This window comes from Acromyrmex echinatior, chromosome 15 (genome assembly GCF_024713525.1).
Source record: "Acromyrmex echinatior isolate Ae372 chromosome 15, ASM2471352v2, whole genome shotgun sequence".
NCBI lineage: Eukaryota > Metazoa > Arthropoda > Insecta > Hymenoptera > Formicidae > Acromyrmex > Acromyrmex echinatior.
In genome coordinates, this window is record NC_141866.1 from 3,405,136 (window position 1) to 3,418,244 (window position 13,109).

Consider the following 13,109-nt stretch of genomic DNA (forward strand, 5'->3'; position numbering starts at 1 on the left):
TATCGAGATAATCGTATTCTCCAATATTTATTAGAGGAACTAGTCTCTTAACTTTTTCTAAATCTTATAATTATAACGCATTGTTATTGAAACCGATACAAAATGTCCGGTACTGCGTTAAAAGTATTACAGCGAAGAGACAATTTTTCTTCTTTTAATTCCTTAGAATCTTATAATTATTGCTCTATAAAAATATCAGTGCTTCCATGTTTTAATTGCTTCATCACTCGAGCTTGGATTATTCGACTTTTGGACAAAATCGCAAAAAGAGGGTTTCCTCGACAGTGTTCAAACATTGTAGCGATACCCCAACAGTTAAGATCGCCACGACGAAAAGACGCCGATTGTTTCTTCGTTGATTTAGCGTCTAAGTAATGTATTCCGGCTTATCGTTGAGGCCGGACCAGTGTCGTGGGGATGCTGGTGTCCATGGCACCGCTACGTCGAGAGCCGCGATGCTGCTGAGCTTCCGTTGGAAAATGAATTTCGGGCTCTTAGACTTCTTCGGGCTCTTCGGTGGCGATTCCGCGAAGGTCACGTTCCTTCGTGGTCTCCTGGGTGGCGGGGGTGGTGGCGGTGGTGCCACCAACGGTGGCGGCGGGGGTGTGGGTAGCGAATTTGCGGGCGAATTGTCGCTCGGGCTTTCCTGGTAGCAGTTTATACCTGGGTATGTGTGTTGCTGTGTACTTGATCGCTCTCGGTGTTCCCAATCGCGTTTGCTGGTGCGTAATACTGGAAATTTCAATGTTGACGATTAAACAGTGTTAGACCCGCTTGAGCTAACAACCTTCTATAACTATTGCAGTTTCTCAATTATCGCGGAATTAAAAAAATTTTTTGGAAATAAATCCAAAACGGAAAAGTATAATTTTTCTTTCAATTCTCTGAAATACTATTTTAATCTTTTATTATTGGTTATTTAAATTATAAACAAATTATAAACGAATTTTTATTCGGAATAACGTTAAATATATTGAATTAATTTTTTTCAGACATTCCCGACAGCAAATAATGTTAATACTTTATCACAAATCATTAAATTTTAATTGATGCAAGTTATAACAATTTTAAAGATAATTATACATCACAGATGATTTGAAACTGAACAGTATACGATGATGTACTAGCCCAGGCATGCAAATTGATAAAAGGTATCTTATGTGATAAAATTTCAGGTGTAGTAACAGAATTATAAATACGTGAAAGATTGCAAAACTATAGGTGTGTGATTTTCTAACATGAATAGGGTTTATTATTTCTTCGCCACGTTCTGTATGGCTTATGTTAATAATGTTATTTCACTACGATAGATCTTTAATTCTAAATATAGATATATATAGGTTCATTCTCAATTTCATTCTCGTTCGCAATAGCAATTGTTGCTGATGCAAACTTGGATTAAAACAAAATCCTTTGTTTTAATATATTATTGTAGTTTAATTCGAGTAGAGATCGAAAATGTATTACAAATTATAACGATATTGGCGTTATAATTTGCAACAATAGTACGAAATAAAAAAGAATTTTGTTCGCTTCGAACTTCACAGGCGATCGATGGGACACATATGTACGCCGACACAAAGAAAATGAATCAATAAAAGCAATTCCGAATTTACGCATGTGTCTGTCGCTTGTTTATAAGTTTTGCATAATAAACTTGAAAAGCGTTACGCATTACACTTCGTTTGCCGCGGTGCATTCTTGCTTAAGCCATGCCAAATAAGCACGCATAAATTATTTACAAAAATCGAAATATTTAACAAAGGAAGCATTGAATGAATAAACGTGGAGAAAAGTTAAGGATAGATAATGCGAGTTTAACAATACACGCAAGACAAATCAATCGAACAACCCGTAAGAAAACATTTTGCAGTTATATGTAAAAAATAATAATATAATATTTATTTGACGCTCATATTAAAATATTAAAATTTCTGACCGTTTTTATCAACCTTCCTCAACAGAATTTATTGCTAAAATCCAAAGATTTATTATTAAAGAACTGTTAGAAATAAACGTATTGCTTTAATAACAAATATGAACGAATATGTTGCGAAAGATTGTTAAAATTGAAAACCAAATAAACCATCCGTTATCAACTGCAAAATGATAAAAAATTCGAGAAAAAAATAGCTTTTTTGCATATAGATAAATACTATCCAACTCTGAAAGGAGCATAAAGGATACACCGTGCAGATATATCCATACACCGACGTAGAAATGTACGACGTAGGAACGTAAGAAAATTAGAGATCTTCAAAAAATTTCCTGTGTAGTTCTTGATGCACCATGGTCTCTTCAGAATCATACCTTCGGCGCGAACGTAGTCAATGTTGGTACCTCCGCAGCCAGTACTCGTTTCTTCCCGCGCTGTGAAAGGAATCAGTATTACAAAAAACTGGAATTTTCGTGAAGATCTCAAATTTTTCTTAAGTCCCTACGTGTCTTTGTTTCTTTTCCTTTATGCATATTTAAAACTTTTACGTGGAAGCTAATAATGGTGTTAATGAAACATTTCTATCGGACGATGTTTTGTGGGATTAATATGTGTCGATATAAATATATTATATTTCTTTAGAAGTAATTGTATGTTTAGAGAGACATACGAAGAGACATTTGTATATACGTGTGACAGGCATTGATTAACCTTCGTCAAAGGACAGATAGCATTCCAGGATTTGGTGGCAGTGTAACCCAAACCGCAACTAATCGTGCAAAAGCATTTGACACGGAAAGCGAAAGAGAAAGATAAAATGAGGAAGATTTGAGACGGAAAGTGAAAGAGAAAGATAAAATGAGGGAGACTGCAATAGAATTAGGAGAAAGCAAAGATAAATATGAAATGGGATAAAAATAAGGGTGAGAGTACTCACATATGGTCCCGGGAAAGGCGCATGCATCCTCCGTCTAACTCTGCAGTCCGTACCACTAGAGACAAAAACCCAAAGTAGAACGAAACGCAAACGCGAACGAGCAAATTTATACGCCCCCCTGCCGTACGTTCTTCCGAGTAAAAAAGAAAGAGACGAGAAAAACAGAAAAGAGCGCAATACATCCAGCCAGCCGCACATCGCACGCACGTACGCATACATATGTAGGTATATACATATATGAAGAATATATGTATGTCAATATATTGAACGGTCTTAGTCCTCTGGTCGATCAGTCTCTTCGAGACTGAAGGCTGAAACTCTGGGATATTAAATGCAGCCAAGTTGAGACCGGCCATGTAACTAACGAGAGTGTGTCAAACGTTTACGCTGCTAACTGCATGCCAAGCGTTACTCTATATATTGTTCATCTATATGTATGGATATAATGTATAGGTTTCATGTATATATGCGTATGTATAATGTACGATGCTCTTGTTGCGAATGTATATATGTTTTATGATACATCGATACCTTTGGTTCGAGACCGAAGTAATTGCGCGACAAGACGCATCGCCGATCGAGAGCACCTGCGTATCTTTTCTCCTTTTTTATATTAACATGTAGTTTACAAAGGAGAATTCAATAATTAATATCGAGAGAACGTTCGCAGATGCGTGTTATCGTAATAAACAGCCCCATTATAGATAATAACAATATTACAATGTATTTAATGCACGATTGCGCAAGGTGCATTCGATAGACTGTGCGTGTTTTATTATTAATATATACAAATACAATATTGTACAAACATGCTACTTGTATGTTTAATATCCTAAATAGTTCGATATCATGTATCAATAAGCAAACTAACGTTCAAACGATATTAAACAAATATTGTCGATCATTATCACTGCATTTATTTTATCTTCTTTGGATCAGCAGCGCGTTTGTCGAAGCGTCTCTGACTAAATAATCTCTACTGATACCGTATGCGAATATGCGTATGCGAACATATTAATGAAAGATTTGATTACTATCACTTACCCGTCCATTGTCGAAATCGCGACCACCACCGATAGTAAGTCGTGCTTTCGCCTTCATCGCGTCCGACAGCGGTATCTAAGGAAGAATTACATTTTAGAAATTTTATCATGAATAATCTCTTCCCTAATATTTTTATACAAACTTTATAAGATTAAATAATGAAATATTTCATTATTTAATACCGAAATAAGATATTAAATAATGGAACAATTAATTGAAAATATTACATTAGTAGTCAGTTAGATGTTGTAAATACAATAACGATTTAAAAAAAGTTAAAATTAGTAATTAATTAATAAAATTATAAATTGGTGTATTATATAAAAATATTAGGAATATTTTGATTTTATAATGTAATTTAATTATAACAAAATATATAAAATTACATTCCTTTGATATTACCTTCGCTCTTGTCGCCTCTGTGTGCGACTTATAGCAGAATTCCAAGAGAGCTACGGCGAGTGCCAGAAGAAGGCCACCGATCAGGATATAAAATATTCCCGCTACATTGCTCAGCGATAACTCGTTTCTGGTAGGATCTGGCTTATCACCATGCCTGCATTCTGTTCTTTCGTACCACCATCGTTCGACTAACTTTGCCAGTTCTCCATTCTCCTTCAGAGAAAGCACCGCCAAATTTATGGGATCCCTGTCATTGCCAAATTTACGATATCGTATTATTAAGTAAAAAAACCATCAAATAAATAGTATATAAGATATACGTAGCCACAGAAAAAATATCGGCATGAACAAGATTTGTAATAGTATTATTTTATTGCAATTTCTTGTCAGGTAACTTCGCGATATATTTACCTCAGAACACACACCTTCCAAAAAAATTCTGAAAACGCACCCCATAAATCTGGAAGACTCACTAAAACTTTGATAAGCTGTAACTTCGAGAGATTCAGACTAATATTTTTAGATTCTTTTTTCTTTTAATTAAAGCTCTGAGATTTATATTCATAGGAATATACTTGTAGGTTGAAATGCCAAAAAGTTTTATGTTGTTAAGTTATAAAATAAAACTTTCTTTTCTTTCCTTCGTGTATTAAGCAAGTGAAATTTCGATTGGGTCTAGGAGATTCAAATGTGCGTGTGTTCCAAAGTTGAAGTACGATTTAATTATGTGCGAAAGAGAGAGTAAGTAGTCGGAATATCGAAATATCACAGTAATGCGTCTAATCAGATTTGTAAGAGAAAGTCAGGGGAACTTTCTTTAATTAAGCTTGGGGAAATATCGGTACTCTACGAAGTTTCTGCTTCAAACTACAAGGAGAGGAGTTTTCTCGACTTGAGGAAAAAAGATTAATAGGACGCCTTGGCGCCATTATTCTTCGGTAGGTGTGTAGGTAGACATAATAAAGCTGCTGTTTACATACCTCCCCCCAATTACCTGCCTTGCGAGCAACGTTCTTGCTTCGACAATCTAAAGACAGCGCGTGAGTCGCGGGTATACGAGATCAGAGCGTAGCACAAAACGTCAAGGGGGAGTTGCGCGGTTAAAAAATCAATAACATGCAAATTTGCTCGTATTACCGTCGCAGCGGTATACTTGCTCTAGTCACATTATGAAGATTAATGGACTAACAAATACTTATTCATAGATTTTTCTAATTTCCTTTACTGTAGAAGATTGGATCGTAAGTATTGTTGCAACATAAATTTCATTCCTGCATGTGAATTTTTATTGTTATAGATTAACGAACTGATATAAATTTTATTACATGTAAAAAAATTCAATTATTTTGAAAATTTTCTTTCTTCTTTTTAATGTATGCATGGAAAGAGAAAAATGTATACATGTGAAAATCATAACATATTTGAGAATTTAAAGGATTTAATTTTTAAAAGATTGTATACTTGAGGAATTAGTAATCATTAAGTATTTAATTTATAAAATTTAAAATAATTAAGTTAATATTATTATTACTTTAGTGTTAAAAATAATATTTAAACTGAAATATTAGCTTAAAAAAGATTACAATGTTAAATTGCTCAAAAAAAATTTTCGAATAAAGATATAAACAGATCTTATACAAATCGAAAGGTAAATGTTAATGCGCTGTTAAAACACGATACGAAATGGCGTTGGTTGATGATGAACGTGTTCTATAATGGGTAATGGCATGGAAAAGAGAGTACGAGTTTTTCTATGCTAATTGTGTGTAATGATGTGCGATGACATTCCGAACACAGCGAAACGAGAGAGAAGCGAAAGGCCGCAAAAAGATTTAAAAGAAACAAAGACGATGTGATCGCATGAAAGAGTGATAAAGAAAGAAAGGGATCTCTGTTTCACTTTGATGACTACAAAACCTCGTTAATTACCTACTCTCTCCTGTTTGTTCAACGAAATATATCAAAGGTCTTCTCTGCCGTCTGATGAGATACGGAAAGTGCAATAATTGTTAACGCAGATGTGAAATTATTCTGACGGGTCTACTAATTTACATTATAATTCATGCCGCAAAGTAACTTATTGTTTAGAATTACTGTAGCATTACTGTATAGATGCATAGAAAAAAATATAAGGCAATCACTTAAAGTTATATATTTTATTGCAATATTTTTTGCGTTTTTAATTTTACTAGCATTATTTTATTAGCAAAGTCTAAAGAAGTTAACTTTTATGGAGAGCTTTCTGAATATTGCCAATGAATACTCACCTAAGTGGAGATCCTAGCGGTGTCGCGACACCAAAACCTTTGGCATCGAGATTTCTCCCGACCTTCATCGTGTCGCAGGGCTCTCTCTCGTTGATGTAATCGTTCATCGGGCTTTCTAATAAAAACGCATATTTGCCTTTACTTGTTCTCACTTTTTCTATTCCTTCTTCATATGATTGTACAAACACGTCTCTCCGCGAGTTCATAAATTCCCACATCTTGTTGTAGAGATTGATTTGAGATTTCTGCAGACGAGCGAAAAAGGAAAATGAATGCAGATCGATAATGAAGCGTGCATTGAAAATTTAATGACGTTTGTCTAATTTGGAACAGGTTAAACATTTCTCTTGAATATTTACCCGAAAAAAATCCAGAGTGGTACCATTAAGGATGGTGCCATATTGGACCTCCGTCTGTGCCGCTAAATCCTCGGGTGAGTTAATTGGCGTGACCATTCTCTCGATGGTTAAAAATGCGGCGAGATTTGCGGTGTAGGAGCATATTAAAATCAAAGTGAAGAACCACCAGACGCTGCCAGCTATGCGACCAGATATGGATCTATGGATTGAATTATTCGGGAATTATTGATTTAAAATAAATAGTAAATATATTTGTATACACACACACACACACACACACAAAATATGAGTACATAATTCATAGATATAGATAGTAGAACATTGAAATATTGAAATATAGACTTCTTTTATTATATGTAATATGTAAATTTTAAAGTAATGTATAGACACTGTGATATCACAGTTTACAATTAAATAAACTAGCATTCACTTTATCCGTGCGTTGCATAAACTATAGATCTTTCTCTAGTCGGTACAATTCAAGTCTTACTACTCGCAAACAAGAAACACGATATCGTTAATTATGTGTGTACACATCGGACTTAGATTTGTGCAGGATGAGCATCGAGATCGCGCGCGAGGGTAGTCCAAGGAGAAGAGGAAGAGAAGCGCAGAGAAGGAGAATGGAGGGATGGTGGTCGTTCGCGCGGGTTCCACGAAATTTACAATTCATATCGCCACCGCGCGAATATTTAAACCATTAATCAAGAGGGTTACTAGGATGGGGTGGTGCACTGGATACAGCCAAATGTAAATTAATTGAGACCCAGTTTCGGAGTGAGCACGCGGTCTGTTTCGCGTAAACGACAAAATGCGCGTACTCGCAACGTTTACTTTTGTTGCAATTCTCTACCAATGATATACAGTTTTATACGGTTTCTAAAACTGAATATTAAGTTATTATTGTTACTTATATCGCAAAAATTATGACTGCAGAAGACTGCCAAGAAAATAAATAGTAAAACGTTGTACAAAGATATTTTTTTAAATTTTAACGAAAAAAAAAGAAAAGAAAATATTTCTTAATTTTTTTCATCTTTTCGTTGTAATAACAGTCATAATACATGTCAATCTGTATGTATATATTGAATACTTGAAGAAACAAGAGAGGGTATGTGATTTGAATTCTATCATACTACTGCGTAGCGTGCTTTAAAGCACAATATAGCATTGCCACGTGAATATTCTATTCATGCTGGACTCCTATCCAACTACAATGTTTTGAATATGCGAGCAAATTATGCTTTGTTTATAGATGTGGCACTTGTCTGCAGCCTGAAGTGTTTGTTCAAAATCGTTACCCAACCCGTGATTATATTTCAAGAAATGTACTGCATAATGAAACATTTCAGAGTTAATGTTAACGCAGATGTCTTTGAAAAAATAGTTATCGACAATTACTGTAATAGCTTTGGAATTCAAAGAAATTGTTATGTGTTGAAACTGTAAATATTTCATAATTAATTATAAAAATGAATTAATATTACAGAAATTCTTGTTATACGAATTCGCTCGTGTCGACTTCGACAGACAGTTAATTCAAAAATGCGAAATTTATCGAGCTCCGAGACAGCCGAGAGAAATTTTTCTCTTTAGTTCTTTAATGCTCAACTTCTAAAGACCCTCTTCATAATTCATAACTCTTTAATTAAAAGAGAAAAGAATCTTTTTATTATTTCTGATATGATTTATTTATTGCCAACTTTTATATATTTTCTTTCATTTAAATTTTTAAAAAGATTCTCTGTGAACTGTTTTCAAGCCCATTTAAAAAATTATTTTTTGTGACACTTTGTGTAGTTTGTATAACTGAAAGATGCATTTAAATGTATTACATATAAAAATATTATTGAGAGAACATTAAGATTTAGCTTCAACCGTGGCTCTTTTCTTACTTATTTCAAATATTTTTTATTATAATATTGATTAAATAACTTTCAAAAAACTCAATTAATGCCATTTTATAAGATCAAATATTATATATTTGAAAGAAATTATCATATGATTACAGTAATATGTAAAATAAAATTAATAAAACATTAAAGGATATGCAATATTTTTTTTTACTATATGTACCGTGAATTTTTGCATGTGCGACATATTTTATTCAAATGAGTTTAGTCTCGCGCGGCCATAATCATTTAGCGATTATAAAGCCGATCTAAATTATGCGTTGCACAATAAGGTCGCCAATTTTATTGCGAACGTAGATCTGATTTCTTTTTGCAAATTATAAACTTGCATTTAGTTAACATAATTTGAATTAGAATTGTTTTGCGCAATGCCGATCTAATCAATCTATGCTTACTCAAGCTTTATGTTATTAAAAACAAGCATATTTTGATTGCACTATATTATCAATCTTAACGAATAGAGTAATTTGTAGCATGGACGTATTTATATAGTACGAGTGAAGCAGTGCACAAGATAAGAATGATTGAAATGTTTGCTAACGAGAGTATAATGACGGCACTGATGATAATAACACGTGTTTATCGCGAAAATAATGGCGAAGTATATTTGCGAGTACTCTAAAAACCAAACGTATGCTTTCTATAGTACTTGTAGTAATCGTGCGTGCCTTTGGAACAACGAGTGTTACAAAGAATATCAATAATGAAAGATTTTCAACTTCTGATACGTATGTATAGGTATATATGGCACGTCCCAGAAACCCGATTTTAATTTTAACAACATGTATATATATATATATTCATGACGGTGGAATCAGTTTCTTGATATAAGCTTCTTGTCCTGCATATAACGCAAATGGAATAATCGGGGTCTATAAAAAGAAATGATTAAAATTATTTATTTGACCGTATTTAGCACGAAGTATCTTCCGAAATGCTGTAAAGAGCTTTTTAAGTCAAACGTTCACCTGCGGAGAGGCGCTTTAACAATTTACACGAGAGATTTTAAACGTCAACTGGGAAGCTCTTAGAATCTTACCCGATTCATCCTATTACCAGGCTGTACGCTCGACCTGTCCCGGGTAAAGGGAGCTATTCTCCCTGTGCCTTTATGTACTTACCTGCGCTTATACCGCGGAAACGGAAACGGAGGGAGGCAAGAGTGGGCGGCTATAATTAGCCGAGAAGAACGTGGGAGCTACTTGCGCACACTGTTCTCTCTCTCTCTTTCTCATTCTCTCACAAGTTTACATCTACCTTTGAGATAAATATCTGATCCTACCCAAATCCTGACTAATAGCGCGAAATCGTACTGTGGCATATGCTTTGTTTACACGAGTTCTGCTACACTAATATATGTTCTTTTTTTCTTTTCTTGAATTTTGAATTCTTTAGTGTGAGATACTTTTATAAACATAAATATATGACATATAAATTGTATAATATATAAACTAAATAATAAAATATTTAAAGAGAGAAAAGAGAATGAGAAAAAGTTTTCATTCATTTCAATTTCTGATATTAATTATGATGTAATTAAAGTTCTAAATTAAATTTCTGAAATTGTTGAGTTAATAATAATGTTGAAAAAAATAAATTTGTAGAATAAATATTTGACATACGAGCTATCTCGATATTATTTATTGTTCATATGCATATATGTGTATTTAGTAATCAAAAAGACGTTTCGACACAAGACATTTAAAACAGCATTTAAAAAAATGATGATTGTGGAATCGAAGAACATGGAAAAGTATAATAAATTCGCCCCAAAAATACAAATTTTGCGAGTGAAAGTTTAAATTTTTAAATTTAATTTGCTTTTGGGCTGTAAAGTAAATGTCGTGGCAATCGATGCGTAGTCTAATAATTAGAGGGAAAAACCGCTACGAGTGGATATCATTAACATATTTAAGTATTTAAAATTCAAGACGTATAGCACGAGTGCTAGCCAACATTAAATCCAGCGATTATAAAAAAAAATTGCTAAGTTTACGCGAATCTCTTCTCGACTAGATATTAATTACTGTCGGAAATTAATAACATGAGTCGTGTATTTACCTGGGTGAGATATCGCAGCTCTGTTGCATAAACGCCGCCAGAGCGAACCAGAGGCTATTTACAATGCTGAAGTCGTTGGCCATGCTGGAAGTTGGCATATGAGGAGAACCTTGCGGCGTGTGTGGATGCTGCAAACCGGGGTCGTTTCGTCCACTAATAGCTGAATCTGTGCTACCACTTATGGTTAGAACTCTCCATTCATATGGCGAAAACCTATTATTGAAGAAAAATTTTAAAAATTGAAGACTTCTCAAGAATGTTTTGTTATTTCTAAAATATAAGAGGATAAAGAATGTTTAAGAAGCGTTTAAGAAAATATTTCTAAATGTTACTTTATATTTTTTATATCTTGTAATTGTGTTATGCAATATGTGTTATATATATATACTGATACTTCAACCATAGTCATTGAAAAATCATCAATATTAATTAGTGTTTTATGGAATGGGATTGCATATCCCAGATTACGTAAATAAATAAAACGTATGTCATTCAATACGTAATAATGCAGATTGCTTGGCTTATTATGTCAATAAATTAAAACTTACATCTGTAATTTTATATGCGTGTGATGACGTAGTAGATTTATTTTGAAGTTAATGCATGATGTATTTAAACATCACTTTACAAAAAATTTGAAAATTGGATTGATATTCTAAGTCCGACGGTCATATTCTCAAGTAATGTCACGCACGTCGTATGCATCACCCGTACCAAGTAGAAGATCTCGTTCAAATGATGTTTAAAGTGTCTCATTAATTACGGGACTATCTAAAAACTTTCTCCCCTTACTCGTTCCACCCTCGTTAAAGACTGAGAGTTCTCGCAAATCTAGTCAAGATATCTTAATAGTTGCATGTAATGTCAATTACTTGGCTGCACTATTTCAGTGCAAATATAATGGATGACTTAAAATATAATTTTTGATCTTTATGTGATTGAGCTAATATAAGTTATTAGCTCAGTCTTTATTTGATTTATTATCGACGAAATACTGCGTTCGATCGTAATGATGCAAGCATTAATAAGCAAGAGAAGAAATGTAAATACGTAGCAAGATGTAGAAGTGTGACAAACGTAATTTGTAGCTTGTATTGTAGTAAACATAATCGTAATTGCCTTAATATATAACTGATATAGAAGGTCTATATCTAAGGTAGCTAGACTAAAAATAGACAAGGTCCTCTTTGTGATTGATTTTAATGCTGTTAATATGAATGATCAATTCTTCGCTTAATTGTGAAATGAGAACTGCATCGATTTATCTTTTCATAATTTATACTTGGATCAGCTACGAATTAATAATATATTAGGTTCTAATAAGATACGTTTCGCTAATCATTAGTATGGAAAAAGGTGAATCGATAATAAGCGTTGTGTCGACCTTTAACTCGAATTATTATATTTAGTCTAAAAATATTCATTTTTTATATTTAAATTTTTCATACAAAAAGATTACAATTCTTGATAAAAAGTTTCTTACCTCGATACAATAAACAAGACGATAGAAACTGCGATGTAAGAGAAAATAACGCACACCCAGATCTCCTTGCTCAGCGGATTCAGAAAACTGAAGACCCCGGGTTTTTGTTTAATGGGTTTTTTTATCATGATACTAATGCCGAGAGACATAAACGGTTTACTAAAATCGATCACGCGTTCACGTTCGGAAGTGATGGTCAGAGGAGCAATTGCTATGTCGGCTTCCTGCGAATCGAATAAAATAATTGATGTAAATATTAACATTAAAATTACGATTAAATAATACAAAGGTGAGAAAGCATTAATTTTTAAATATTCTAATAAAAAAAGACATGATTATAATAAACATACTAATTGAAAAAAAAAAAGGAAATATCAAATAAACTTTAAACGGATTGTAAAATATTTCCGAAGAAAACATTAATCATCTTATATATCAACTATTAATTACAATAATTTACATATTTCTTGAGCGTAATTATAAATGTAACTAGAGAACAAAGACGAATAATGAGATAAAACTGAAGACAAAGAAATATGATGACAGGATTTACTGTGGCGATTATGCATAATTTGTGCTTTTGGTTCTGCAGTTAGATTTCTCTTCTTCAATTATTATTACATTCATAGCTGAATCTTGTTTACATAAAATTTGGGAAAGAAAAAGATCTTAAAATTGCATAATCTTTCAAAGCGCCTTATGATAGA

General features: G+C 33.2%; 2 protein-coding genes across 23 annotated transcripts in view; one reads left to right on the forward strand and one right to left on the reverse strand.

Moving 5' to 3' along the window:
- LOC105149352 (adenosine receptor A3) overlaps positions 1-13,109 on the forward strand; it is a 457,094-nt gene that overhangs the window by 284,771 nt on the left and 159,214 nt on the right. The gene's annotated exons all lie outside the window — the stretch shown is intronic.
- GluRIB (Glutamate receptor IB) overlaps positions 530-13,109 on the reverse strand; it is a 226,289-nt gene continuing 213,709 nt past the window's right edge. For 4 of the 7 annotated variants that reach the window (XM_087414016.1, XM_011061699.2, XM_011061705.2 and 1 more), the window contains 8 exons: positions 12,403-12,626; positions 10,920-11,132; positions 6,946-7,144; positions 6,587-6,831; positions 4,320-4,566; positions 3,918-3,992; positions 2,311-2,370; positions 530-732 (listed from right to left, as the gene is read on the reverse strand). In XM_087414016.1, the coding sequence (XP_087270142.1) occupies positions 658-732; positions 2,311-2,370; positions 3,918-3,992; positions 4,320-4,566; positions 6,587-6,831; positions 6,946-7,144; positions 10,920-11,132; positions 12,403-12,626 (1,338 nt within the window). In that variant the 3' untranslated portion in view covers positions 530-657. Of the gene's footprint in view, positions 733-2,310; positions 2,371-2,873; positions 2,929-3,917; positions 3,993-4,319; positions 4,567-6,586; positions 6,832-6,945; positions 7,145-10,919; positions 11,133-12,402; positions 12,627-13,109 lie in introns of those variants that run through there. The other 3 variants (XM_011061702.2, XM_011061703.2, XM_011061700.2) reach the window with 3 other exon arrangements.